The sequence below is a fragment of the Leishmania panamensis genome (assembly GCF_000755165.1).
Source record: "Leishmania panamensis strain MHOM/PA/94/PSC-1 chromosome 30 sequence".
Classification (NCBI taxonomy): Eukaryota; Euglenozoa; class Kinetoplastea; order Trypanosomatida; family Trypanosomatidae; genus Leishmania; species Leishmania panamensis.
In genome coordinates, this window is record NC_025877.1 from 1 (window position 1) to 27,954 (window position 27,954).

The 27,954-nt window shown below is 56.2% G+C and overlaps 10 protein-coding genes across 10 annotated transcripts, besides 1 other annotated feature; all 10 read right to left on the minus strand.

Moving 5' to 3' along the window:
• Positions 1-3,942: 3,942 nt before the first annotated feature.
• Positions 3,943-4,403: a repeat region.
• Positions 4,404-4,863: 460 nt separating this feature from the next.
• LPMP_300010 (hypothetical protein) lies at positions 4,864-5,361 on the minus strand (the record flags this gene model as incomplete). The annotated part of the gene is made up of 1 exon (XM_010702735.1): positions 4,864-5,361. The coding sequence occupies one exon, from the start codon at positions 5,359-5,361 to the stop codon at positions 4,864-4,866; it is 498 nt and encodes a 165-aa protein (XP_010701037.1).
• Positions 5,362-6,493: 1,132 nt separating this feature from the next.
• LPMP_300020 (hypothetical protein) lies at positions 6,494-7,774 on the minus strand (the record flags this gene model as incomplete). Its single annotated transcript, XM_010702736.1, has 1 exon — positions 6,494-7,774. One exon carries the CDS (start codon positions 7,772-7,774, stop codon positions 6,494-6,496), a length of 1,281 nt encoding a protein of 426 aa, XP_010701038.1.
• Positions 7,775-8,497: 723 nt separating this feature from the next.
• CYP9 (cyclophilin 9, putative) lies at positions 8,498-9,235 on the minus strand (the record flags this gene model as incomplete). Its single annotated transcript, XM_010702737.1, has 1 exon — positions 8,498-9,235. The coding sequence occupies one exon, from the start codon at positions 9,233-9,235 to the stop codon at positions 8,498-8,500; it is 738 nt and encodes a 245-aa protein (XP_010701039.1).
• Positions 9,236-10,022: 787 nt separating this feature from the next.
• LPMP_300040 (hypothetical protein) lies at positions 10,023-10,742 on the minus strand (the record flags this gene model as incomplete). Its single annotated transcript, XM_010702738.1, has 1 exon — positions 10,023-10,742. One exon carries the CDS (start codon positions 10,740-10,742, stop codon positions 10,023-10,025), a length of 720 nt encoding a protein of 239 aa, XP_010701040.1.
• Positions 10,743-11,744: 1,002 nt separating this feature from the next.
• LPMP_300050 (hypothetical protein) lies at positions 11,745-12,170 on the minus strand (the record flags this gene model as incomplete). The annotated part of the gene is made up of 1 exon (XM_010702739.1): positions 11,745-12,170. One exon carries the CDS (start codon positions 12,168-12,170, stop codon positions 11,745-11,747), a length of 426 nt encoding a protein of 141 aa, XP_010701041.1.
• A 1,045-nt stretch (positions 12,171-13,215) lies between these two features.
• On the minus strand, positions 13,216-15,501 carry LPMP_300060 (hypothetical protein; the record flags this gene model as incomplete). Its single annotated transcript, XM_010702740.1, has 1 exon — positions 13,216-15,501. One exon carries the CDS (start codon positions 15,499-15,501, stop codon positions 13,216-13,218), a length of 2,286 nt encoding a protein of 761 aa, XP_010701042.1.
• Positions 15,502-16,635: 1,134 nt separating this feature from the next.
• On the minus strand, positions 16,636-17,358 carry LPMP_300070 (hypothetical protein; the record flags this gene model as incomplete). Its single annotated transcript, XM_010702741.1, has 1 exon — positions 16,636-17,358. The coding sequence occupies one exon, from the start codon at positions 17,356-17,358 to the stop codon at positions 16,636-16,638; it is 723 nt and encodes a 240-aa protein (XP_010701043.1).
• A 978-nt stretch (positions 17,359-18,336) lies between these two features.
• LPMP_300080 (hypothetical protein) lies at positions 18,337-18,876 on the minus strand (the record flags this gene model as incomplete). Its single annotated transcript, XM_010702742.1, has 1 exon — positions 18,337-18,876. One exon carries the CDS (start codon positions 18,874-18,876, stop codon positions 18,337-18,339), a length of 540 nt encoding a protein of 179 aa, XP_010701044.1.
• A 926-nt stretch (positions 18,877-19,802) lies between these two features.
• On the minus strand, positions 19,803-21,065 carry CYC3 (mitotic cyclin, putative; the record flags this gene model as incomplete). Its single annotated transcript, XM_010702743.1, has 1 exon — positions 19,803-21,065. The coding sequence occupies one exon, from the start codon at positions 21,063-21,065 to the stop codon at positions 19,803-19,805; it is 1,263 nt and encodes a 420-aa protein (XP_010701045.1).
• A 5,017-nt stretch (positions 21,066-26,082) lies between these two features.
• LPMP_300100 (hypothetical protein) lies at positions 26,083-26,694 on the minus strand (the record flags this gene model as incomplete). Its single annotated transcript, XM_010702744.1, has 1 exon — positions 26,083-26,694. The coding sequence occupies one exon, from the start codon at positions 26,692-26,694 to the stop codon at positions 26,083-26,085; it is 612 nt and encodes a 203-aa protein (XP_010701046.1).
• Between the last annotated feature and the right edge of the window lie 1,260 nt (positions 26,695-27,954).

The window sequence follows — 27,954 nt, forward strand, 5'->3', positions numbered from 1 at the left end:
AACCCTAACCCTAACCCTAACCCTAACCCTAACCCTAACCCTAACCCTAACCCTAACCCTAACCCTAACCCTAACCCTAACCCTAACCCTAACCCTAACCCTAACCCTAACCCTAACCCTAACCCTAACCCTAACCCTAACCCTTCCCGGGAAGGCTGAGGTGGCGGCGCTGTGGTATGAATGAGTGGGGAGAGATCGTGACTATAATATAGGGGAGCACTCTATTGTACTTTCGGAGTGCGTAGACGTGCATTTTTTTAAACGTGTTTAGCTGGAGGAACACTTGGGGGGGATGTGTGTGCATGCAAGGATACAACGGAATGGAAAGAGAGGGGATGGTGTGTGGGAAATAACGGTATGTATTGGGAGATTTTACATCTGCGTTGGAAACGGAGAGGGGGCTACGGCGACATGACCAGCACTGTCCTAGTGACTCTTGTTTCGCTGCATGGGCTTTTCTCATGTGGCGCGCACCGAGAGGAGTGGCTGAGGCTAGGGCGAGATGGTGGGACCGATTGGAGCGCCGAGGCAGCGAGGAGGCCGCCAAACGTGCATGCTGGACTAGCTCGAGAAGCGCACAAGTGCAGTAGTATGAAGAAAGCAGACGTGAATGTGCCTTGTTCCTACTCCCCTTATTTGCATGTTGTCTTTTCATCGGTAGTTTTCTCCTTTTGTATTTTTTTTTTTACAGCTTTTCACATGAGAATGAAGTTGACGAAGGAAAAGTAGCAGAAAAACTGGAAGAAAGGCGAACACATCTCTGCAGTTTCATGCTACCGTCTGTGCACACCAATGAATAAGAGAATGGGGGAATGGGAAAAAGTGAGGTAACAATTATCCTGGGATCCCTTCATCTTCTGCTCAGACGCACCTCTCCCCTCCTCCTATCCCACCTACTGTAGCGGACTTCTCGTCTGGCTGTGTTGGTGGCTTGTCCAACAAACAGGGGGGCAACACAGCCACGGGTACAACGTGAAATGATGAAAGGACGGCAGCGTGCCGGGGTGGATGAGGAAGTGGAAAAGCGAGAAGCAAAGGTCAAGAGGTGCGCTTTGAGAAATCCAAGAATATTAAAAGGGAAAAGATGAAAGTGGTTGAAGTGAGGCAGTAGGGATCAAGAGGGAGTGGAGGAGATAGTGTGTCTTCTGCGAAGGTCATCAAATTCTGTCTTTTCATTAAGGAGTATTTGGGGCTTCTTTAATGTGCACATGGATGCGCTTCTGATGTTTCCATCGCTGTGGTGAGAAAGGAGGAGGTAAGCAGCGTAGGATTGAGGTCCCGCAAATGCACAACGGGAAGCACGATTTCTTCGACGTAAAAGGGGGTGCGGAGCTGAAAATACAAGAGAAAGTAATGGAAATGAAAGGCAGCAGAACCTTTGGGTGGAAGTCTACTGAGCCGCTACGAGTCTCTTTGCAAATGCGTCTGCCGACGTACAGTAAAGGCAGAGAGAGCGGTAATGCCTTTTCATCTTCTCAAAGTGAATCGCACTACTGTACCACCTCCGCCGCTGCCGTCTTGGTGTGCATGCCAGAAAGTCGATGGCGGCGAAAACAACGTAGAGGAGGAGACGCATATGCATGCCAGAAGCTGGATGTTACCGTCATTACCGCCCCACCGTCGCCCTACGCTGTACATACCACCACTCTCAAGAGGCATGTTTGCGCATAGTAGACAACAAAAGAAAGCAGCCGCGTGCTAAACCGCACCTCGATGGCAGCAATCCCTCACGACCTACCTCCCCATATTACACGTCCATCTGCGACGGCAAGTGTGTGGGTATGTATAGGGGGGGTGCGATGCTGTGGTACGGCAGCAGGGTGTGGGGGCTCAGTCGGCGCTACCAATACCGGAATATCTTGGCACCTGCGTGAAGGACAAAGACGGTAGAATGGCCATGCAAGAAAAGGCGCAAAACGGGAGCTGCACAAACTCAAAACACAAAATTACACGCACAGGAGGGCATGCGTAACACGATGCACCGTCAAGGAAGGAACCGGCCAGCACTGGGAGCGCTGCGCCTCGGAGGTCTACTGTGCGGTTCCTGTCAATGATCGGGGTGCCGCAATTCTCATTGAGCGGCTATCAATGAAGAAGAAGGGGAAGGGAATAAAGTAACAACAAAAAAGGAGATGCGAGTAACGCAGAAAACTGTTAAACTGCGAAGGCAAATACGGAGGCCACCACAATTGCGCTGGCCACAACGACAGAGGCTACTGTGCTGGCCGTGTCTCTCGAGGGCATGCATGTACCCGAGGCGGTGAGAAGGTAGCCTGGCACGCACTGCTGGCACGCATTATTGCCGGAAAAAGAGCACGTCACACAGTTGGTGATGGTGCAACTCGGCATGCATGACTTGTCGGTGTTGAGAACGTAACCAGGGGTACATGTCAGACAGTCGGTGTGGGTTGCGTCATTAGGGTCGCAGATATCGCAGTGCGCCGTCTTGCAGTTTGACACACACTGGCCACCCACCATAGTGTAGCCAGGGGGGCACGTCTGAGCAGAGGCGATCGTGGTGATCGTCAGCAGAAGGGTAAGAGCAACGATGAACTTGAAGGCCATCTGTGTCAAAGGTGGTTAGAACGAGGTCGGGGTGTGCTTTGTGCGGGGTGACGAAAGGGGACTGGGGCTACAGAAAGGAAAGCTAACAGTGCGTGAGCTCGATTGCCTGGGTACTTAATCTGCAGTATGAGAAAACGTGTGTAGGTGCGCTCGGGGGATTGCAGTTCAGTGTCGGCACAGGCAAGTGGTAAAACAGGAAGAGGCAAAGCAGAAGAAAGGAGAAAAATGCACCTGACAAAGAGAGAGAACGATATCATCGTGCAGGCACGACTGCAACAGACGCCCCTTCCTCGGACGTCAGGTAAAGCGCCAATGACACGTAGGAAAGAGCAGGGGAGGCTCGGACTCTTCCCAAGCTTCGACAGCGCCGCTACAAAAAGTGCGCATCGCTATCACGAGACTGCAGATCGGCAAGGTGACAATAAGGGCTACGGTGAAAAGAAGGGAAGGAGGGGGGGAGGTAGAGAGCAGCCACTGTGGACCGCCTTGTGATGCCGCTCTTTCAGTGCAGTCGGCCTCTTCCTCCTTGGTTTTAGATCATTTGTTGCTTGTGAATAGCCAATCGAGGTCGAGAAAGACTACCTAGACGAGCTTCTGACGAGCACAACAGCCAAACGAGTGACGTACACATACAAGGGGAAGCGTGTTAAGAACAAGCGTGAAGGCGAGAAAGAGACACATGAAGAGGAGGGCAATGCGGGGCCGTTGCTCGCAACACAGCACGTTTCTGTCCGAAGAAATGCGTGTGCGTGTGCGGGAGTGTGGCTGCACGAATCCAGACACGCCCGAACACGCACACGTTCACAGAAGAAGATCGACTCAGTGTAACGGCGGTACACCCCACTACTAGACATCAGCAACAATGCCACCTCTCCGCGCTTGACAACGAGCCTCGCTGGCGCGCAAAGCACAAAAAAAAAGTGGAAAGGGGAGAGGGAAAGGAGCACTTTTCGAAGAGAACAACACGCTGACTGCCGCCACTATGCGACGCTTCGAGTATGCGTGATACGAGGAGATCGCAGTAAACTAGCCTGTATGGTCCTCTTGTGTTTTCCCAGTCGTGTAACTGCCTATTTTGATCGCCGTTGTATCGCAGTTTCGCGAGAAGAAGAATTGTCATGGAGGGAGCAGAGATGCTCAAGAAAGGGCGAAAAGGGAGAGGGAAGCAGCTTGGCGATCCCGGAACAGTCTCCTCTACGGCCACGTGGGCAACGAGGGAGAAGGGTGTCACGATAAAGTCACTCGATAGAATACTTCACCGCTCACGCCAGCGTCAACACTGATGAGAAGCCTTTTTTCTTGAGAAGGATGAAGAAGATGTGAAGCTGTGGAGAGTCGATGGGTCAACTGCATATGGGCCGTGAGCAACAGAAGGGCTTGTTAACGTGCCTGCTCTCTACCATAGAGCACGAAGGAAACCCAACTCTACCCCCGCCATGCCAGGATCTATCGCGCGGTGCGAAGCAGCGGTGGACACACGTGGTACAGGAACACGCCAACTCAGTCACCGGAGCACGGCCCCTGCACCAAACCCTGCCCACCCACACACCCACTCCGCAGGCCGCCTCACAGCAGCTCCTATCATGCTGGTCGCCACCCCAGGGCGTCCCTCTCGGGGAGTAGCGGGGGGGGGGGGGGGGGCGCTCAGACTCCCCACACAAGTAGGCAGCGAGACCCCAGAAAGGAATAGGTTCGAGTCACGCCGACACTTCACTCACCATAGGAGTGGTGCAGGCGTGTTTACTGTCGCACCTCGCTCCGACGCAACATCACCTAGGACCTGACCGCCGACGTCAGTAGCGGCACATCGCTCTCACTTCGCTACGACATCGGCGCCTTTCCTTCTACCGCGCTGAGGTATTTCCTGTCATCAGAGGGCAACAACAAAAGCAAACAACGCTATAATTGAGGGCACACTGTAAAGGAGGCGAAGATAAAGTGAGGGGGAGAGAGGAAAGACAGAGGCAAGGGTGGCCAAGAGGAGCAGAAAGCTTGGTGAGGGAGAGGCAAATCAACTGGCAGCATAAGGAGCGAGGCAAGATGGCCCGCGCTCTCCCTTTTCTGCGCCCATCTCCACAGCAACCAGAGGCGCGTGCACATGTGTACGTGCCAAGGAATGAAAACCCACATGTTTAACGGAATTTGATTGGGGTAGCTGGGGGTGGAAAAGAACGCCTCCGTGCATGCGGTGGACGTAAGGAAAGCAAAAGGTAACGAAAAGGGGAAACATTAGCATCCGCCAAAATGCACACACACACACACACACAGACCGGTCTCCCTCCCTCCCCTGTCCTCTGCTTACTGAATAGGCACTTCTGCTGCTAGTGAAGCGGCAACGCCTTTCGTGCCTTCACAAATAATATCCTGTCGGATGAGGTTGCCGTTTTCAATTGCCCGCTCCTGTAGAAGAATGCGCTCCTGTGCTACGCTGATCGCCGCAAGATCAACTGGAAGACAGAAAACACCAAGCATGGCTACCAGCATGGAAAGGAGCGGTATGGGCGTAAAGACGCGCCGGATGAGCAGGTTGACGGTGAGGCCACGCAGGAATGACGTCTGGGCGTCGGCAATACGGTAGCGCTGCCACCCATAGAAGCCACCCAGAAAGACGAGTGAGCTATCGAAGACAACGCTAGCGTATGACCATAGGAGGCCTCGTTTCAGCCCATCGCGGATCAAGCGATGGCGGGTCAGAGCCATTTCGCAGTCGTCGAGGCGGTACTGATAGTCTGCCGGAAGTTGAGCTTCCGCTTTCGCTTGCCCTGAAGGACCGTCTAAGGAGGTGGATGGGATCATTGCTGCTTAGCGGTGCCGTTCCTATGTGTGATGGGTTTTGATGAGGTCCTACAGTCTATCATAGCGACCACACAGTGCGCGTGTTCATGGCCGGTGCGATCTCAGAGGACGTAGCCACGTGTACCGCATCCTAACCTGAGTGAAATGGTGTAGAAAGGGAGAGCGTAAGCAACGGGAAATGTCTTGGAGGGTGATCGAGGGGGATCTGTGCAAGATGGCCAGAGCAAAAGTAAGTGGCATTCACTAGGAGGTGCTACTAGCAAAGGCTGGACTCGCAGCCGGGCACATCTACTGTCCTTTCCACTGGGTAGACGTTGCGGCTCCCGGTGGGAGGGGGGAGGCACACAGAAATACAGACCCACACACGCGCGCGTGCAAAGAAGAAGAGGAGTTGTCGAGGCGTGCACAGGGCGGTGAGGCAATGCGAAGGGCAGAACAGCAACGTGTTCTTCCCGTCCTACATACGTACCGCTGCACTTCCAACATTGCGGATAACAAAGTTGAGATACAGTCGAGAGTTGGCAAAAGAGCGAGATGAAAAAGAGGCAAACACGAAGGGACAGCGAAGAGGTACACGCACAAGGTGCGGTACGCAGCCATACAGTGATACCTACGCGCCCATGTAGCGCCACTATAGTCGCCAAGTGAAGAAGGAGCACAGATAGGCTGTGGAGAGAGAAAACAAAGAATTGACGGAGAAGTAATACAAGAACTAAGGCGCAGAAATGCGAGTAGAGCGGCACCATGGTCGCGCAGCACCTCGCAGGGGACCTTTTGGTACACCAATCTTGAGAGCAGTGGTGGACACGGCGAGCATCAGTGGCCTCTTCTTTGCAGCGGCTCTCCGTCCTGGAGCATGCGTGTCACTTTTCGGTTTGACAGGAAGTACCTCTGAGCGGGGCTGCCACGTTGGCCAGCCACAGGTGTGTCCCTAACGATAAAGTGAGCTAAAAAAACAATAGACAGCCGTGCAGGCGATTGCGCACCTGCGTCTCAGGACGCCTACCGCAGCAGCAGCTCCGCTAGCGAACGGATGAGAGAGTGGAGAGAGGTGGAGGGGAGAAGTACTACAAAAATGTATACGCAGAGAATAGGAAACAAGTTCCGGGTGCGGAAGATCATGATCATCGCATTAACGCCTCGGCACAATGGCGGCCGCCACCTCGTAGATAATTTTCTCCATCGAGGTCTCCTTCCCCGCCCACTCGTCCCATACGCTGCGAATGTAACCGAGGTGGCCCCCGTACGGCATGACGAGAAGCGCCACATTAGGGTTGCATGACATGATGCTTGCCAGATTCGTCATAGGTAGCTCTCCCGTCACCGGGTCATCGGCAGCGCCGATGCACAGGACGGGTACCGAAAAGTGTGGTAGCCACTCAACCGGAGAGACGTGGTGATAGTAATCTTCTGGTGTAGCAAACCCCAGCGTCGGTGCAGTGATCAAACGGTCAAAGTCGTGCACAGTCTTCACATGCGCCATGACCTCTTCCAGACGTCCTAAAGTAAAGGCGGCGCGCACATCCGGAGAAAGCCCCGGGAGATCCTTCAGTACCTTGGAGTGCCGCCGAGCATACGCCACAAGGCCACCTGCCATCCTCGGCTGATAAAGGGTTTTGCTGATGCTACGACTCATGACTCTGTGGGAGTGGAGACAGTTGAGAGGTGCATTCACCACCATCGCCGCATCCACGACCACCTCACGGCCCGCAAGGCACTCCTCGCCAACGTACTTGGAGAGAATCACGCCACCAAGGCTGAAACCGACAGCGATAATAGAGATCCCAGCGCCGCACCTTTTCTCGATGGCGGCACGCGAGAAAGGCCCGTCGAGCAGTGCGGTGCGCAAGTCATCTGTCCATGCGGCGGACATGAGCCGTGGTGTCTCAATGGGTGAGTTACCCATGCCGCGTGAGTTGAAGACGCCGCAGTGAAAGTGGTTGACGGACGCGAACCACACAAAGTGCTCGATGTAGTTGGTGTTCGACGATGAAGCGAGCCCAGGGATGATGAGAAACACTCCTTTGGCGCTGCGCGCATCGGTGTGCAGCCAGTCCAAGTAAATTGGATTGCCGTCGGCGCCGGGGTGGGTCATACGCTCATACGCAATGTTTCGGTGGGGACGCAAAGCACACAGAATGGTACTAACATGCCCACTGTATGGCGGATCTGAGTACGACACCTTGTCGACCCTCTCTAGGCTAAAAAATGCCTTCGCTTGAGGGGAGCCATACACAGCCGTTGTGGTATCCCTCCCAAGCCATACACGGCTAAAGAAGCGCGTCACCCGCAGCACGAGGTCCACGACAAGAGAACAGAATAGGTGCAGGCAGAGAAACTTCACCTTGGACGAAAATGGCACGCGGGACAACAGAGGCGCAACTGCCCCACTCGCAGAAGGTCCTCCCGACATGATTTGCTGTACACAGACTCCACTAGCAGAAGGGGGGACGCAGTGACGCAAGACGTATTGGCAACGCAAAGCGACGAGTCAGAAACTACCTTTGGTTCTCTCGAAAAGTTGTGCCAGTAGAGGTAAATGTACGTGGTTGGTGTCGAGGATGGGGAACACACACAACGGTGGGCTGAGCGAGTTGCGCAGGGATAGAAGAGAGAAAAGCGAGGGAGTCATGAGTGAAGCTCTGTATGGAGTAGATTGAACCTCGCTCTGGGAGAAGAAAGAGAACAGTGGGACGGAAAGCACACAAAGGTTAGTCAGACAACTGAACAGAGACGTTCAGATTATGCGTCGCTGCTTTCCATGTGATATCGCTATGTCGTGTGGGTGTGGGGGGTGTCGTGCCGCTACTGTTCTCCGCCCCGGCACGGAGTGGGCACCAGAGGACCCTGCAATCAGTGGTGACTGCAAACCGCGCGCGGTCGCGTGCGTGAGTGTCTGTGCGAGTGCACGGATGTTGAGACCGTTGCTCATGCCTTGCGTGCTTCTTTGCCTTCTTTTCATTTTTTCAGCTGTACCACGTCAAGCGGGAGTATTGAACATCGCTGCAGAGAGTGAGAAAGAACGAGGCGGGAGAAGGAGACGCAAGAGAGCGCCGACAAAGAGGTGGGCAGGCGGTGGCTGGGTAGCTCTCCAAGCGCAGACGGCGGAAGCGACTCGAATCCTGACGGCTGTGCATCACTCGAGGGCTTCGTAGGCAAGGTCGTCTTTGCAGGCAGTTCTGTCTTGTGACGAGGCCCACTTACCAGGGGGACGCCCTCCTGTGAGGGTGCCACAGAGCGCAATCATGACCGGTGTTAGAGGGCGACCCACCTGGTCCAGAGGAAGTGACTCCAGCTTCTCTAGCAGAGGCAGACCATCCACCACCTTGCCAAACACTACCTGTTTGAAGTCGAGAGAGGGAGCTGCGGCGAGAGTGATGCTGAAGGACGTATTGCACAGATGTGGTCCGTAGGATGTCATCGTGAGCAGACCGCGGCTTGTGTGGCGCACCTTAAAGGTCTCCTGGCGCAGAGGCTCCAGGCGTACGCCATACGCCAAAAGATCCCCAAAGCGAGCATAGCCGTGCTTGCGGTCAATCAGCTCGAGAGAGGTGTGGAGGTAGTCAAGCTTGACACCAGTGGCGTCGTGAGTGCCGCTTTCGCCAGTGACGAGGCGGCGAAAGTGTGCGGCGGTTTCAGGCACGACATCCTCGAAGAGCTCCACAACGAGTCTTCCCGCCAGCGCATCTCCAATGCCAATGTCGAGGAAGATGCGATTTGTATGCGCCTCCTCCATGAAGCGATGAGACTTTTGGTAGTTTTCCCACTCCTTCAGGCGACGCTGCTCGATGTCGCTGTACACCTGCTCACGCGACGGCATAGGCGGCAACACCTGTGGAGCATCCTTTCGCGCCTTCAGGGCTCGTAGTGGCATGCTGCGTCTAACCAAACCCTGGTGTTCTTCAGACCGCAGGGAGCAAAACTAAGAAGGTGGAGCTGCGCTAGTAAAGGAGGAGAGGTGTGCAGGTGCGTGTCTGGAGGGGAGCCCATCGAGCATACCCTTTCGCGAAGGTACGCGACCACCGAGAGGCGAATGACCACAGCGCAAGGCAATGAAAGAAAGGAAGCAGAAAGTAAAGACATGGGGAAAATTAAAGGGCAAAGGCGTGGAAGAATAACAAGGAGAAGGGGAAAGAGAGCACACGAGTACGCAAATACTAGTACGGCTACGCACATGCGCACACGGCGATTCTGTCACGGTAGTGGCCAGTCAGATCGATCTGCAGCTGTCGTTTCCTTCTCTCTCGCTTACTCTCGTTTGTAGGTGAAAGGCATGGAAATCGAGACGTGCGAGAACCAGGCTAGGCACCGTGCGGACGAGAGAGAGAGAGAGAGAGAGGAGATACGCAGACCCTTCGCGTCTTCGAAGGGCACAGCAAGAGGGCACTTGACAGGGATGGCCTCAAGATGTCATATCTGATGTCGTACATCCACTAATAGCGTCAAGAGCCAGTCGCGTCATGGCGCCACTCTTACTCGGTTTCATTCAGCGGTCGCCAATAGGCGTATGCGAGTGTAACACATACGCTACATTGCAGCAGGAGCGAGAAGTACGAGGAAGTCTCACTCCTAGTGCTCGAGCTCCATCAGAGCTGCGCGCGTGAAATTTCTGTTGTTCTGCGCGGTCCCTCGCTCTCCCGGTACTCTCTCACTTTCTTGTCTTATTCATCTTGGCGCTTTTCGTGATTCTTGTCATCCAACGAGCTGAGCCAGGCGGAGTATATTTCATTCACGTGCATGTTGGATCCCTGCATATTCCGGAACTTCCTCTCGAACTCCATGTACTTACGGCGGCTCATTTGTCCGTACTGCGGCATCCCTTTCGTGTGCTGCGCCAGCCCCGCACGCGTGATGTACTTGGCCGAGTCCTCGGAGAACTTGTCGTTCATCCAGTTGTCCTCCATATGCCGCTTGCGCAGGTGAGCGTACGGGTCCACGCGCAGTGAAGGCGGAATCAAGGCACTCTCGAGGAGCTTCATTGCCTCGTATGAGATGTACTTGGCCGCTGTGTCATCCGTTGGCTTGTAGCGCCGGTACCAAGGCGTTCGCTGGAACTCCTCCACGGTTGACCAGGTGTTGAGGGAGGAGCGGCTGCCGACCTCCTTGCGCTCAAAGATCTGTGCCAGCTCACGATCCACCTCCAACGGGCTCCACTTATTCTTCGTGAGAATGTCACGTATCACAAACTCCATACGGTCACTCAGCTTGTAAGCGCACCGCCACGATTCTTCGCGAGCGACTGGACGAGGGTTGCCGGTCAGTACCGGGATATCGCGCATTTTGTGTCCAAAGCCGAGCTCCTTGCCGAAGCGGTCATCGCTGTCAAAGAAACGCATCGACGTGCGGGGGCTGAGAATGCGCCGCTGCAGGCGCCGCCTCATTGTTCTGGGGTGGTGCAGCCTCGATGGTGCTCTAGATCGCTCTTCGTGGGCGTCTTCAAAAGAAAAACAGAGGCGTATCGAGCGCTTCCCGCGGTGTCTGCTCAGCCGACGCTGTGCGGGGCTTTCCCTGGTGGCCAGCGGGGAGGAGACACGGAGATGGATGCGGGGCACAAGCGTGGAGGTTATGCACCAGTACGCGCATGCAGAGAGGGGAGAGCAAAGAATGAGGGCGGTAGGGAAGGGAGTGAAGAGGAAGGAAAAAAGCAAAAAAGGCCTACTCAGACACGAGGTGTTGGACGCGTGCCCCGGGAGTCCGTGACGGTCGATCCGCGGGTGGTAAGCGGCATGGGGACAGGAGTGGAGAGAGGGAGAACGATTGTCACACGTTCAGCTCCGCTTTCGTTTTCTACGCTGTCCCCCCCCCCTGTCTCGTTCGGCTGCACGGAGGACAGCAAATGGAGATGAGGCGGCAGATGCATAGGACTTCACAGGTGAGTTGTATAGAGTAGCATACACCATCCCAGACGCACGCAGGCACGAAATACAGCAAGCAGCGAGCGACACGAGGGCGCAAAAGCAGCCAAATTGAAAAGAGGCCGGTACGCGGGGGAAACAGCGATTCCGCATATGGAGAAGCAGAGGTGAGACCCTTCCGTCATCCGTTAGAGCACCATATAGCCAAAGAAGGGGGTCGTAGCACCCTTTCGGTCCTCTCTCTCTCTGCGTTAGGCGTCGATTCACAAAGAGGTACGCGCAGATACACGGCCAGGCGCATAAAGAGAGGACTTGAGAGAGTCAGTTGAGGAGTCGATGAGACCTGTCCATGCTTGCGCCACCATGCCTTTTTGACATCAAAGAAATGAGTGAGCGAGGCTGCAATGTAGCCTTAGCGCTCCGCAGTGCATCTCCTACATATCTAGGTATGGGTATCGGCGTACTCCACACAAGACCATCACGGGGCATGGCACGCAGTGCTGCTATTCTTGTCTACTCTCGAGCTTATTACCATTCGTTACTGTCGCTCACGCGGCGGCTCCACCACAGCAGAGACGTAATGACAGGCGCTAGGCACGTGTACAGCACAAGCGACACTCCCGGTGCGGCGCGAGTGCGTGTCTGCTTACCTGTATAGCAAAAGAAAACAATAGCAAGGGCACCAACGCTAGACCCAAACATGGAGAGCCATGACATGAACAGCAACACACGGCCACGTCCATCGCCCTCCTTGACCTCGGACGGCGACACGAGGTGGAGGAGGAGGAGGCCCATCGTGGAGAAGATGGCGGGGATGCACTGTACAAAGGAGAAGTGGTTTTCCACGCTGGACTCCTTCTGGGCAAGAACAAGGCCGTCAATAAAGAGAATGAGAGAGAGCCCGTACAGGATGCCAGCCGTAATGGGTGGCAAGTTTGGGTTGTGAAGGTCCATGCTGAGCAGCACTGCAGAGCCTTCGTGACAGCACTACAAAAAAAAAGGGAGAAAAAATGAACACGCGGTACACTTGCCTCACCTGGGCAGCGCTACTGATGAATGTGTAGGTGGGCGGGAGACCACACGGTGAACAGAGTCGAGCCCTTGGATGGCGCTGGCTTGGTATCGACTCTGCAGGAGAGGCGGGAAGGAGGCAAAGGATAGCAAAGAAAGGGATCGAAGACGACAAGTGGAGCAGAGGGGAGAAGCCGCTGTGTGTGGGTGGGTATGGGTGCGTGTGCGCGGAAGTGGCGAGTAGTGTGCCGCATCAGACATGAAGACAGCACAGTGCAGCCGATGGAGAAAGAGATGGATGGAGAGGAGAACGCACAAAAAGCGGGGAGAGTGTGAGAGAGGGGAAGAGTCTAAGCAACATTGGGTGTGCGGCGCCGCTACGCTTGCGAACGTCATTCGCTCAATGCGGGAGGAGGGCGCAGAGGCGTGCAGCGGCACATGCAAAAGAAATCCAAAGTGAGGAGAAGGAGCGCGAAAAATGGGTCGTGGTCTGCCCTACTCTTACCACCCTTGTGAAAGGCAAGGGTGCACGGTCGCCGCCCCTCCTCTTTGGCACACCGGATCCCTTTCCATGCCCCACTCCTAAGTGCTACCGGCGATACGCAAGCAGGGAGGGCAGGGGGCCGACAGTGCCAAAGGGCAGCTCACCTCTCTGCTTACATAAATGGCGTTATTCCGCTCCCCGCTCACCTTGTTCGTTCTTCTTTACACTTAACACAAACTGCTAAAACGAACTCACATGCAAACTCACATACGCCAACCTACGCGCACATGCAGTGGTGACTGCCGTCTTATTGACAAGAACGAGATGGCGGTGAAGGAGGCGGAGGACAAGAAAGAGGCACAAAGCAAAGGTGCGCGTCAAGGAGCCTGCTCGTGCACATGTGTGTTCTTCGGTTGGCTGTCTCTTACGAGAAGACAGGCTTCCCGGCCAATCGCCGAAAAGACGCTCGACTCGCACACACTAGTACAACCACTCAGAGCGTGGCTACATATCGTCCGTCATTAGGCTGATGAAACGGGTGAGGTCCTCGCTCATGAGATCGTTCTCATCATCGGACGGGCTGGGGGTGTCTGGCTCCTCGGCCAGAACACTCTCGTACCGGCTCTTGGCCGCTGCAAGCTTCATCTCCTGCGCCTTGAGCTTCTGCTGGGTTGATTGAACCCTGTCCAAGACGAACTTCAGCTCCTGGGCGATGCGCTCGCTGGCCATCTTTGCCTCTTTGGCGGCCTGCGTGGTGTCCTGCTTCGACTGAGCCAGCTCCGCATTCTCCTTCTTGAGTGACTGTAATCGGCTCTTGAGCTCAGCCGCCTGCTCCTGCGCGTACTTGATCTTGTCAAGCTCCCGCTGCCGTTCCTGCTCCTCCTTGCGCTCGCGGTCCGCCACCTCCTTTTGGGTGCGCTTCGTCTCCTGCCGGAGACGATCGCACAAGTCGTGGTATGCCTTCGTGGCCCTCTGGGTGATGTCCTTGCGCGTCTTTTCCTCTTCTCGGATGGTCTTGCTGATCTCCTGCTTGAGCTTCTTGCGCGTCTGCTCCACCTTCTCGTCAGCCAGCAGTTGCAACATCGCCGCCTCATCCACGCGCGGCTCGTTCTTCTTCTCCTTAGGGACCGGCGCCTTCTCGCGTGAAGTGGGTGTCTTGAGGGGCTCCACCAACACGATGCCAACCTCGATCGTGATGCTGTCGTCATCTGCCGTGACGAAGCCTTGATCAGGGTTCAACAGCTCGGCAAACTTGATGACGTTGTTGAATCCCCAGTCGTTCTCCTGAGACATGGCTGAAAAGCTCTGTGTGCCCTCATTACAGATGGAGTCATCGGAGTTCGCTTTGTTCACTACCGTGATGAGGAACTTGCAGTGCACGCTGCCGGTCTGGCAGAGGTACAGCGCCAGCGACTCCTTGTTTGTCATGCACAGCAAGCTCCACTTGAGATTGGCAAAGTGGAACTCAGGTGAGTAATGGCGTTCCGATTCCTTCGTCAGCATAGATATATTGTTGACATGGAACGTCACGAACCCCATGTCACCCTTGATGCTCATGCTGTCCGGTGGCACCGTGAACCTCACCTTCTTCTGCTTGGCGCGCGAGAATTTGGCGCGAATGCGCTCGCGCGGAAAGGCTGCAAAGACGATAAACTCACAGAACTTCTCCGTCGAGTTGGTGTCAGGCAGCACGATGCTGAGCTCGTTTGCGATTTTCTTGAGCGGCTTTAAGCGCAGATTTGTAAGCACAGAGAGGAAGCCCATGGCTACCATGCGCTCCCACATGTCCTCCACTGGGGGCTTCTCCTCAGGGAGGCCCAGTACACTGCCCAGCGACTGCTTCAGGTGGTCTGGCAGCGTGTTCAAGAAGTCGATGCTGGCAGCCGTAGGCAGCGGGCCTGTTTGCACGTGCGACGTCATGTCTTCAATGATCTTCTGCTTCTCCATGAGGACGCACGCCTTTTCGCAGCCCAGTCGCACCGCTGTCTTGACGATTTGTGACACAAACTCGTCGTGCGTTGATGATGGTCGCAGTTTCGCCTTGGCGCTCTCGCCTACCTTCTTGAGCGAGTCAATTGACAGGGGCTGAAGAAAATCGGTGAGGTGGTTTACAGCCTCCCCACCTTCGGTGGAGCGGCTGCTAATGAGTTGACTGACCGCCTCATCCTCGTCCGACGACGAAGACGTGGAAGAGGGAGTCTCGATGATGGTGCGCTGCTGCAGTGCCTTGCGGCTAGGGAAAGTGTTGGTGGAGGTACGCACCGTGAGCCGCGGCGGGGGAAAGGGCCCAAGCGTGTGGTACTGCTTCCCCTTCTCGTCCGTGACCTTGCGTTCTTTCATCAGCATGTCCTCCTCCTCACGGCGCTTCCGCTTGGTCTCCTCCCGCTTTCGCTGCTTCTGCTCTGCATCCTTGGCGGTGGACTTGAGATCGCTGCTTGAATCCATTTCATCGTCGTCATCGTCAAAAAATCCCTCCTCCTGGTGGAACTGATACTCGTCCTCGTCCGTGACAACGCGGCAGTCGCTCGTGGTGCGGTTGATGAGCTCGTGCGGGGCACTGCGGTGGGCAGCGGATATCAAAGTGTCCGCCACGGTTTTGTACAGGTCCGCCAAGGCTGCGCAGTACTCGGGGAACTCCTTCTGCTCCATGGACCGTATCAACTCCTTGCGGAGTGTGCGCAACATTTCACGGCCTGGCTTCGCCTCGACGGGGGCATCCTGGATCAACTGGTACAGCGTAGACTGGTAGAAGCACAGGTCCCCCTCGGACAGCGAGGAAAGACGGTGCATGGACACCTATCGTATCGTGGATTTATTCGGCCCACACCCAGCACGACAGTGCAATAAAAAGAGAGGCGGCGCGCACGTGCGCGCACCCGCTGGTCGAAAACACGAGGCGAGGAAGGCGAGACGCACAAACACGCAACACAGAGACACCGAGAGAGATGTGATAAAGAAGATCCACACCAGCTCGAAGTAGGTGCAACAAGAACGCGCGCGTGTGGCAGACACACCGCGGCGATATGGTAGATAGGGAGAGAGAGAGGTGGAAAGCAGTGCGTCTGGAGAAAAGAAGACAGGTGAGAAAGAGAGATGGTCAGGGAGAATGTGTGGGCGTCAAGACGCGCAGCCCGGAGCACAAAGCACGAGGGAAGCTGAGGAAACCGACTGTAGATGGCGAAGAGGGAAAAACGTACAGAAAAAATGGGGGAAGCAACGAGAAGCACGTGGATGGGGTGAACGGGTAGAGCACAAACAACCCAGTGGCCAGTCAAGGCAAAAGAAGATGGTAGGCGTGGGGGTTCTGCTCCGTTCAGAGGTTTTCTCCGTAGGGCACCCCGTGATACGCGCAGCGAGGTGCAGCATCGCGGAAGAAAGGGGGAGAGGGAGAAGGACATGCAGTGCAGCGTACGATGGGCGCCAAGAAGGGTGTGCGTGGACAGTGAAGAAGACGGAGGAGGAGGTGAGAAACAGAAAAAGAGAGAGGGATGGAGAGTTGCGCAATTGGCTGAAATGGCAAAGGCAACAGCAGCTGAGACAATCAAGCGTGTACGGCCAACCGTACAAGCTCTGTAGAACAGTGAAGTTCTGCGACAACGGAAAGCTGAGCCGAGGGCGATCAATGAAACGCACAAAAGAAGCGCCTCAGCAGTACTCCACTCGTCCATCTCTTCTATGCATATGCGGGTGTGCGGATCGCTGCTAGTAAAATCTGCTCCGACTCTCTGTCGGCCACACATGTCGCTTCTACATTGTGTCTGCGCGAAACAGTAGCCTTTCTTGTCTGACTCGTGTGATGGCTTTCATCTCAGGTTTACAGCAAGAGCAAACGGCCATCTCGGCCAGTGCAATCAACGCTCGCCCCACTGCAGACACGCACAAAGAGATCGAGAAACACCCATCTCCCTTCCTCAAACAAAAAAGCTACTCACTCAGCTTCGAGCTGCCCTCCACCTCTGCCTCGGGCAGCGCAGCAGCACCGCGGGTGTCGCTCATCTCGTACCACCACATAAAGTTCACCTTTCCGTTCAAGTCGGTGTACGGCAGGTAGTCCATCTCCATCCGCTGAAACTTTCGGAGATGGGCAGTGGTGTCAGCCACCTGCTCCGAAAGTAGGCGTAGGTGTTCCCGCTTCGTGTCCTCGTTCATCTTTCTGAAACTCTCCGAGTACGCCGACGTCTCTGTCGCTGACGCGCCGCGCAAGCCCGAGTACAAGTCCTGCGTCTCTGCCCGCGCACCCACCAGCGCACGGACCTCCTCGAACCTCTCACGCGTCAAGTGGCATACCCAACGGTCTGTCACAGCGTCTTTCTCAAACGAAACGAACCCCTCCGTGCGGGCTTGTTGCAGGACCTCGCGCAGGTGCCGCTTGCTGTCGAGCACAATCTGCGGATCGTTCATGCAGTGCTCCCAGAGAGAAGCCACTTCACAAGGCTGGTTGCGGTACAGCACGGAGAGCAAAAAGTCGCGCGGGATCTTGCCCGTGTCTCGTGGCATTGCCTTTGCCTTGAAGCGCTGCTCATTCGTGAAATTGAAGTTCTGTGGCACTTCCTGGACTGGCCAGTTCTTCATCCGCGTCGCATTGTATCGCAGCCCATGAGGCGTGTGAACTCCCGCTTGAAACAGTCGAGGAAAGCAGCACCGCATCTCTCCTGTGTGTCACTCCAGCGTGTAGAAGTGTGAATGTCGCTACCCCGTATCCTCCTGCTTCGCCCTCTATCCGGCTCCGAGAGGCCGTGCTGATAGACAATTGTGGCACTCTAAAGTGAACGCGCAATGCGGGCCTTGGCAAAGGCTCGATGACACGCACGCACAGCAGTCGCGCTGCTGGTGCTCACAACGGCGTCGTCGAATGCGGCCTGGGTAGGAGAAACACGAGAGAAACGGAGGTAAGAAGACGCAGAGAAAGACAACGCAATCACGGTGATGACAGCGAAAAGCAAAGGATAAGAAAAGAATCGGGTTGGTAGGCACAGAGAGAGAATGAGGGAGGGGGGCGAGTGGAAGGCGAGAAAGGTAGGTGCCTCCGACCCATGGGTGTGGGGGGGGGGGGGGTGCGCGCGCCCATCATGGGCGCTGCGTCGCGGTACTCCCTCCAGGCATGGCTACCCAACGTGTGCACCACGTTGCTGAGCGCAACCGTTTTGCGCGATGTGCGCATGGCTACAGAAGTGTGCGAGCCTGCCCCATGCACCAGACCCCATCCTCACACCTCCGCCCACGCTCACGCAGAGGGGGGGAAGTGAAGAGATACAGAGAGAGGTGCTCCTTTCAGCAGGCGCCTGAACGAGAGGAAGTATCGATGCCTTCCGTCACGTGGGTGCTTTCCTCTTTCTATTGAAGGAGAGGAGGTGTTAGTTACAGCGTGTTCCGTTGCGGGACGTGTGCTGGGGAGAGTGCTGATGAGCAACGCACGCAGTCAGCCAGAGAGGGCGCTCTAGCAGAGAAGTTCGGCGAATCGGCTCTATTTCTCTCTGACACCGGCGATTCTGGGCCTAGTGAGAGGGGGAAAGGAAGTACAACTAGTGAAGCCACTTGAGTCGTCTACGCAGAGCGTCTGCAACACACGCGCATGGCACGCATAGCGAGCAAAGCGAGCTATTGTCACCATCCCTCCCTCTTGCTTTACAGGGGTTTTTCGCTGTGACGGTGAAACGGGTCGGGTAGGACGCACTGCAGCATGCGCTGCGTCGCGGGAATGCAGGCCAGGAAGCAGAGAAAGTAGCCAAGGCATTTGAAGAGGACGAAGCCCATCTGACGATAGTGAACGTGCCCGATAAAATCGGACACCTCCACATACGGGTCCACCACCTTTGTGGGGTTAAGGACCATCTTACCTCCGGTGATGCGGCTAAAGCTTGCAGAGAAGCCCAGTATAGGGGTGCCACTAAAGTACAAGAAGCTGCCGGTGTTGTCGCCGTGCTCGTCCAGCAAGGAGACCATGGTGAAGTGAAGCACAAACGGAATGCTGACGTCGATGCCTTTGCCGAGGTGGATAACGTATGGAATCTGCGAGAAGACCACCCGGGGTGAGATCCATCCCATCTGCACGCGCACGAGGATCTCCAGCTTCATGCCACCGCTTGACTCGATGTGGCAGCGGTAGCGCGCACGGGCCATGTTGCCTGCCGCGTCACGGGTAGTGATCTGCGCATTGGGGTTCATGCTGCCCTGCCCGCCTATCGTGAAGTTTGGATCGATCGAGAGAAAAATGCCGGACACGTAGACTGGGCCTTCGAAGCAGTCGGAGCGCGACAGCGTCTTGCTTGTGCCGAAGGCGGGATGCTCGGTGGAGATGAGGCGGTGGCGGGGTCTCTGCAAGGGGACTCGAGCTTGCTTCAGACCAAACACTGGGTGGGAGGTACTGAGAGGGCAGTGGCCCTGCTGCAGGCTTCTGCTCAAAGGGCGGTAGCTGCTCACATTGGGCGGCTTCACGCTGGCAATGTGGTTCACTCGACTGCATGGCGAAGATGGCGCCGGGCGGCACAGACGCACAGCCGCAGCGCGCATCCATTCGAGGCGTCCAACTGCTTGCAGGGCACTTCCCGCAGGCACAAATGAGAAAAAATGTGCACGTGCAGCGCGTTGGTGCGGATAAAAGCCCTTCAGCAGCTGGTGCTGTGCCTTTGCTTGCCTGTGCGTGCGTGTACTGCGCCGCTGAAGCAGAAGAAGAGCGGAGACTCGAAGCGCGTGCGGCGGCGACCGGTGAGAGATGACGATGTGTGCCTCCCACACACGCTCTCCTTCCATTGGGACTCAACTGAACAGCACGGGAAGATTGGGAAGTGTAAGAGAGAGAGAGGCGATAGAGTAATAGCACAGGACGCAGCATGAAGACAGACTCTTCACATGTGCCCACACACCGACTAATTACAGCCACCGGGATATGAGGCGAGATTTGCTGCTCTCTCTCTCTATGCGGAGCCCTCGTCTTTGTTCGAGGAGGGCGTTGATCTCCTTCAAAGACGCCCATAAACTCGTGTTTGCCCTCCTTTTTCGGCCGGAGTAGACACGGTGGCGAGGCATGGGTGCAGCCATGCCTCTTTTCCACCTTACCGTCGCTCGGGCTTGTTTCAGTTGGTTTCTCTTCACTAGGACAGTCTGCGATCAAAGCAGTAGCACAGCGTGTCACGGAAATTCTCAGAAGGGTGTGGCAGACTTTTGCTCTCCCGGATGGTCGGCAGCGCTTCCTTATACTTGGAGGTGAGCAAGTCTGCGACAGCCAAACCCTGCGTCGCGGAGATGTCCAGCTTTTTGTGTACGTGCTGCAGGAGACGCCTGTTCTCGTCCTTGTCCGGGGACACAAGACACAGCGCGAGTCCCACTACGCCAAAGGCGGTCACATAGCTGTACAAGCGAAGGAACTCCACGTGTGTCACCACCTCCTGGGTGAGGATGTCGCATAAGTCTAGAAGGTTCGAGTTAATGGAGCGCAGGATGACATACGAGCCACGCTCTGCAAACGTCGAGGTGACCTGGCTGCTCAAGGAGCACAGAAAGAGGCGACGACAGCCTTTGCCATCCAATGGGAGATTCCCAACCACTGTTGTGAGTGGCAAGCGCTCCGCCAGTAAGAAGCAACTGCCAAATAGTTGAAAAACGGCCGCTAAGGTGCTGTACAGCATGTTTGAGGCAGAGAATAGCTGATCAAGGCAATCTTGGAGAGTCTGGTGAGACTCCAGAATAAGGCTGACCCAGGTGCGACCCTCGTCGGCGTTCAGTACGAGCAGTTCGACCGAGATAGCCGGTGGCACCTCCTCCTGCGGATGCGAGTCGATCAGTGCGGGGTCGCCGATGAGATGCAGCTGCAGATAAACGTGGTTTACCACCGTTATGTGGGGCAGGTACCACTTGTAGAAGCCGAGGATGGACTCCTCCATGGCCAGAACGTGCTCCTTAGTGTAGGCCCCGTCGCAGACATCGACTATCTTGCGCAGACTAGGCAAGTCTGCATCCATCTCCTCAAACTTGGCTGCAATCCACAGGGCTGTAACAGCCGCCAACTGGCACTTCTGCAACTCGAGCTGGTGCAGGTTGCCGACAATGTATGAGTCAGCAAGCTGAACAGCGAGACACAGGGTGGTGCTTCGCAAATTGAACGCGCCACAGACGTCACGAAGCCAGCGTGTGATGATGCGGCGATTCTTGTAGTTGTAGATGGTTCTCTTCAACACGCTAATGTCGGAGAGTGGTTTCACATCCTTCTGCTTCATCTTGTTGAAGATCGCCTTTGGATCCTCGAACTCGCTCTTCATGCCCGGGTTGGACCGAAAGTCCATTGCACCAGCGGGGCCGAAGAGCCGGCTGACGGAGTCGGAGCTGACCGTAGTCACAATCGCGAGATCTGTTGACATTGTGTGCGTATCGTCGCCTATGTCTGCTGCTTTTATGGTCTGCGCGTACTGAGAGCCGCGCAAGGGGCGAGAAAAGGAAAGTGAGGAGGTTTGCTGTACACACCCAATACCGCAGTGACTCACAGGGCGGTAGAAGACCTTTACAGTAGACTAAAACAACAGGCAGCAGTTATGTTGTAACCAGTTCTCCTCCTGTCGGTCGACTGCGGCAGAAAACAAGAGAAGAGCAAAATATATCGACGTGGGTTAGTGGGGGAAAGAGGAGCTCAGAGCGAGAGACAAGCCAAAGACGGAGGGGCAACAAACACAGAGAGGCCCAAGACGGCGCGAGAAATGAAAGGGAAAAAGACAAGGAAAATGCGGCGCACACACGCACATGCACACACCTTGGGGGAAAACGGCCGGCGGCAGGCACAGGACGGAGAAAGACACACGCAAAAACAAATCAGAGTTAGCGTTAACGGGAAAAGACGGAAGCGCTGCGTAGAGTGGGGGTATCAGAGAAGGGGAGAGGCACGACTCCACAATTGGGACGTACGAGAGGCGTGAGGAGCGAACAGTGTGATGTCAGCTTCGAAGCCGCCGTGCTAATGCGATGTAGAGAAGAGCTGAGTGAAGGAAACGGCTGCTGAGCGGTGCAGGTTGAATAAATGAATAGAAAAAAATAGGCGGAGAAAAGCGAAGTTGGTGTTGGTGGGAGGAGGCGTAGGCAGAGGCAGACGGGAGGATGAGGGGGTGAATGGGTGTGCGTTGTCGAAGAACGAAAATGACGGTGGGATGGTATACTTGGCAGCACACACATAGTCAGCGATTCTGCAGACACGTATGTCGCACTCGCCACAGCGTGAGGACTGAGAGAATAAAGATGGCGAAGGGCAGAGGGCATCCCCTGACAAAAGAGACACAGGGATTCCTAAGCACACCTAAATCAGATACGCCGTCACCTTCATCGTCCATAGCACTCCTCTGCACAGAATAGCGCTAGTCTCTGCAGCCGCACAACTCGTGCGCACGCGATTATTTGTGTCAGTGGAAGCGGAGGAGAGACAAGGGCGGCGGCTCACAGGGATAGGACAGCGTTCCTTCCGAGACACACCGCAACGAGTGTCGCCGCATTCACTCATACGCACAGGGGAGAAGCACAACCGCAGCTGGAGTGGGCAGAGGCCGAAGAAAGAGAAGACCGCCAATGGCACGTGCAATTCAAAGCGGAAAGGACAGGGTGAACAAAAGGGGCGGCTGGGTATCGAAGTCCGCAGCATGAAGTTGTCCCCGGCGACTCGTATACGGGGCGCGATGAAGTGCGTTTCGTGGCAGCACTCACGCTCTCCTGTGATACGACGCACCCGACGGAGAAGTGAAGAAGTGGCGTTCAAGGAGGAGAAGCACAGGCGCAAGGATGGGGAGTTTCGCAGCGCCTGTGCGTACCCTTCCTTGCATGCAGAGAAAAACTGGCGGGTGCGCTTCTGTTTAGGCGGTGACAGCAGCGAGGAGCAGTGGCCACGGAGAATTCGTCGTTGACGCAGGGCCTGCATGTGAGAGGCAGTGCGAGAAAAAAAAAAAGGCAGCAACGGCGCTACGCTATACCTGCATTATCCTGCTGATGCGCAGAGGTGATGACGTACCTCGCGATGAGCCATCTTCGACGCTGGCTTCCCCTGCCTTGCTTGACGACGAAGTTACAGTGGAACTCGGATGCACACACCGTCCTTCTTTGTGTCAACGGTGATGATGCTGGGAAGGAAGACGTGCGGAGCGGTGGGGGGAGGAGACTGCAAGGAGCGGAGCCCGTCGCCCTTTCGCCTCCCCCTTCCCCCGACAGAGACGGGCTCGTTGCAAGCGACGAGAAGAAGAACATTTTGCAAGTAGAAAGAGATGCAAAAAGCCAAAGTGGCGCTTAAGCTGAAAAGTGAATCGACGAAAAACAAGAAGAGACACAGTGCAACACGAACGACGCCGCTGGTCGATGAGTAGCCTCAGCGAGTGCAGACGAGAGACAAGAATGCATAAAGGCACTATGAGTTACGATACAGGGCGCATGAGGCGGTATATGTGTGGGTGTGTGGGGGGGGGGGGGAACACGTGTCGGCCTGCCGATGTTCTTCCATGGGAGCACGTAGGTATGACTTAATGAGTATGGGTGTGTGTGAGCAGACCGTGCCGTTCGTCAGGTGCAACATGGCCAATCTTTCGCATGCCGCCAGCTTCTGAAGAACGTGTGTCTGTGTGCGTTTGCGCAGCCCCCTGCTGTGCTCCTCAAGCCCCCAACGGCGTGGGCCTTCCATAGTGCTTGAAAGCGTGAGCCGCGAGGTAGCGCGTGCGTTGGAGAGTCATCCGACAGCTAGACGTGAGCCGTGGCGCTGCCACGCAAGGTTCGCCGTGCAGTAGGATCCCCCATACGCACCCGCGTCGGCCACCCTCCTAGCAAGAAGGATAACAAGAGCGGAGCCACGTAAACAAACAAGATGGTGCTTAGGCACACCACACGTTCCACATATTGTTGATGTGTACTCTCAACTACCGCCGCGCAGCTCAGGGCATGGGTGTGCATCGAAGCACCACAGCACTGCACCTGGTGAGAGAGCAGCAGCCACGGGGTGGGTGGGCATGCAGAAGCGCTAGAAAGGAAAACACAAGCTTCAGGAAAGGAAAAGGGCAAAAGAAAAAAGAGACCAGACAAGCCCCAGAGCCGCTCGTGCCGCCCCCTGCACGGGTGGCATACACGGATGAAACAAACGCATGGGAACCGTCCATGGCACCGGACCCTCACCAACGCACTTGCCAACGCTACCGTGCTCCGTTGAAAAACAGCTGATGAAGCGAAGGCGCACAAGTGGCGGGGGGAGACAAAAGTCCTCCCTAGGGGACACTAAAAATCAATCGTGAATGGAGAGTCAAGAGAAAGTGAGAAGAATGGGGGGTGAAAGATGTAGGGGCTCTGCTGTGCAGGAGCTTGGCGCTGGCATGTCGGAGCGGCGCACCGCGCAAGAACCAGCTGCTTCTACGCCCTCATGTGTGCGACCGGAGAAAGGAGGCATGAGATAGGTGTCACGCAGTCCGTCACACTCTACAGAACCCCTTTCGGTCTCCCCCTAAACCTCGTTCATATCCCCTCGAGTCAGTGACAGGAGGGGGTGCACACCGATGCTCACCTGTCGAGATCGGGTTGCTGCGAACGCCTGCGCACCTCCTCACGTCCGCAACGAGGGGGAGATGAAAGTAGCTTGGGCGCAGCACTGATTCGCCGTGTACCATGAGTCGCACCGATCCTGCAGATGGCAAGAGGAGGAGGAAGAGCGCAATCTGCACGCGACACAACTGCTGTTGCGCAGAGTGGATACGCAGCACGACACACCCGCACGCGTGAGTGTACGCCTGCCTGAGCGTGTATGCAGCTGCTTCGCTCGCTGCTCACAGCTTCGTGGAGAGAGGTGGTAGCGCTTCTGACCTGTTCCACCGCGCTGCAGCTTCCCCAGAGGTAGACAAGGCGGGCAATGAGCGGGCGCTGGGATGCCCGCACTGAAGCACCGGCATGCGCATCTTCTTCCGCTGCGCTTCGCTGTCCACGCCTAACATCACCGCTCGAGGAGGGGTCCTGGCGCGGGGACGCGCGCACAATACTGGTAAAGAAGCCGAACTAGGAAGGCAAGGGAGCTGAGATCTGCCGCTACCGCACCCTGCCTCACGACCTCCTTCGCCCTTGTCGAGTCTACCTGAATTTTGTTGCTTTGTTTTCATATCGAGTCCGTTCATACACGCCTGCAAACGCTGAGAGAGACAGACACGCGCACACGCGCGAGGGAAGAGGTGAGGTGTGCGACTGCAGCGGTGTGATCACCTACGCCGAGCTTGCTTGAATTGGGGGGAGAGGGGGGAAGGGGCTGCGCAGTAGCAAGAGAAAGAGGCCAAAGCTCAAAAGCCGACCGGCGCACTGAAGACACCGGAAAAACCCCTTCGCGCCGTTTGGCGGTGTCTCTACAAAAAAGGCCGGAGCAAAGCCAAACTCTTTCATCACACGCATCGACCCCGCAGATGCACAGAAACGAGCCCACGTCCAGAGGCTTCAAAAGGCAACGTGCACTTGGTCAGCCTGCGTCACCCTCGTCGCTCTTTCTCCCGGCCTCAACGACGAAAAACTCACGAGCGAGAACGGCACCTGAGAGACTCGTTACTAACGGAAGAAATATACGTGCAAGTCACTCAACGGGGGAAAGGAGACATTTCAACGGTGTCGCGATGAAAAGCCATCGAGCCGTGTGAGATACCTCTGCGCGGCGACCATTTGGGCTCTCTGTAACCCACGAACCGACTCAACCGCCTTTGCCAATCAGTCGACTGTACCTAATCGAGCGCGCCAGCGACGCAGCTTACCTGCCGCATCCTCCTCGCAGTCAGCGCACCCCTCTCCTCCTCATAGCTTCAGCAATGCGCGATTTGACACACAGCCGCAGGCGTCGTCACCCGCCTCCAACTGAAAGAGGAGCGTGTGGACCAAACATCACCTTCTCCACTTTGCTCAGTTGAGATCACGGGGAGCGCGCAGCACCGACGCTGCCTCCTGGTGCACCGCTTGTGTAGATCCGCGGGTGGCGGTGCGCGCGTATGCACGTGTGCGTGGCCGAGAACATACAAAACAGAAAACAAAACAAGACAATAGGCACCCGCTCTATTTTCTCCCTCTCGTTAGGGTCGAGACGGCCCGCTCAACGGCTCTCGTGATCAGGGAGAAAGGGGGAAGAGGGTGGAAAGCAAGAAGATGAACACTACCCAGCCCAAGTCGTCGTGAGTTCTTTCCTTGTGCCGCCATCTCTGACTCGTGTTAAATGAGAACAACTGCTGCCCGTGGCGGAGGCAAGGATACAGAGAGAGAGTGTGTGTGTGTGGGTGAAAGCACCATGATAAAAGACAGTGGCGGTCACACGTGTTTCCCAGCACCGCCAGCTGCGGCTTGCTCTTCTGTTCTCGCTCCACCACTTGGAGGCCACTTCTTAGCCGCTGTATTACCGTCGACCATCCTCTAATTACGGTAGTTGTCCAGCTGACGGTCCAACTCCTCCCGAGTGATCTGAGGTTCGCGGCTACGCTGAGGCTTTTTGCTGCTGCGCACCTTGTTGGCCTGCGCGTTACTGCCGCGGTTGCCATGGCTGTTGCCGTTGCTCGGACGAGAACTCTCTTGGAGGTGGCGGTTACCACGACCACCGTGGGTGCCGCGCATCCGCAGGCGCATACGACGCGCCACACCGAAGCGGCGACCCTCCGCATGCCGTCCGCCGAGGCGTCGCACACGCTCCTCCAGGAACCGCGCGCGGCGCTCCTCACGCTCGAAGTCGTCAGCACGGCGGAAGCGGCTACCACCGCTGCTTCGGAAGATGCCACGGCCGCTGAACCGGCGCGACTCATCAGAGCGGTCACCACGCGCACGGCGCACCACGCGGCGCACCTGAGTACCACCACGTCCAAAGCCCTCAATTCGGGTCCGGCATTCGCTCACGACATAGCGGCGCGGCACAGAGTAGTCGTCCTCACCACCGCGGCGGCGGGCACGCGCGTCTGCCAGCGCCGAGACACGACGGCGGTTGCGGTCGTAAAGAGCGCGAAGGCGACGGCGGTCAAAGTCGTCGCGCGCCATGGTCGAAAGGTGGCAATGGTGGAAAAGGGGGTGGGGCTGTGTCTTGTGGGTGGAAAAGACTGGAACTTTTCTCTGCTGTCTCTTTACTTCTCTTGTTGCGGTTGTGGAGACTGCAGAAGAAAACACGAAAAGTCCGCAACGCACACCGCGCAGGCGAGATATGGGAGACGTGATGAGTAGGGAGGAGAGAGAGAGAGACAGGGAGAAGAGAGCACACTGAATGAGGGTTGCGCAGATACACGGACGCACCGTCAGCACAGGCACTCTGGCTAAGAAAGACGCACAAGGGAAAGAGGAGCTGTAACTATTTTGCGAAAGCGCAGAGAAACAGATGCGTGGGTGAGTGAAGGGGGGACGTGGTGGTTGAGAGCGAGTAGAGCAACGAAGAAGCACTGGGGGAGAGATGGCAGACCACGACCTAAGAGAGACAGAGCAGTTACAAAGTGCAACGAGGGAAAGCTCACGCATGCACAGTGGTGTAGGCGGATGCTCAAGGCAAAAGGGCTGCGCTGACGTCCTTACAAACCTCCTACTTCCTTGTCGGTGTCTGCCAGCAGAGGTACATGCAGCCGCGGGCTGGGATAGGGCAACAGCGCCTTTTACTTTCCTTTCGATAGTGTTGTGTCTTCCCCCTCCTCTGCTTGGTAAAGTGAAGGTACGCTCACGGATACAGTGGAGCGCACATCAGCGAGTGAGACCAGCAGAGGCAGCGGTTGAGCACGAGGAACGCACGCGTGTATGCGCCATGGCTACGAAAAATAAGACAAAATCGTACGCGAATGGGAGAGAGCCACAGCTGTAGTGATTTCTCAGCTTGGCGAAGCAGCATGATGAAGTGAGCGAAACGGAACGAGGCGACACCGACGGAAGGAGGCATCAGGGCGGGAGGGGACACCGCCACACCACACCGGCATGTCTATCGGAACTTTCCCAGCGGAAATGGGGGGAAACGGGGAAGGAAAGAATGCAGTGACGGAGGGGTTGGAGAGGGAAGGCATAGACGCACAGACATATCCCCCCCCTACTCCCCCACAGAAGGGAGAGAGAAAGTGGTGTTGGGAGTCTCACCTGGCCACCAGGGAACGGCTGGACACACACACACACGCGTGAGTGTCCAGGGAGCACCTCCGGGCGTATGGCGATTCGTTCTGCCTTTTGGTCGGGTACTTCGGCTCACGAAGCGGTAGCTAGAGGCTTCGCTTCGAAGCTGCCCCATCGCAACCGGTACCCGCTCCCCACGTCCGCGTGCGTCGGTGCCTG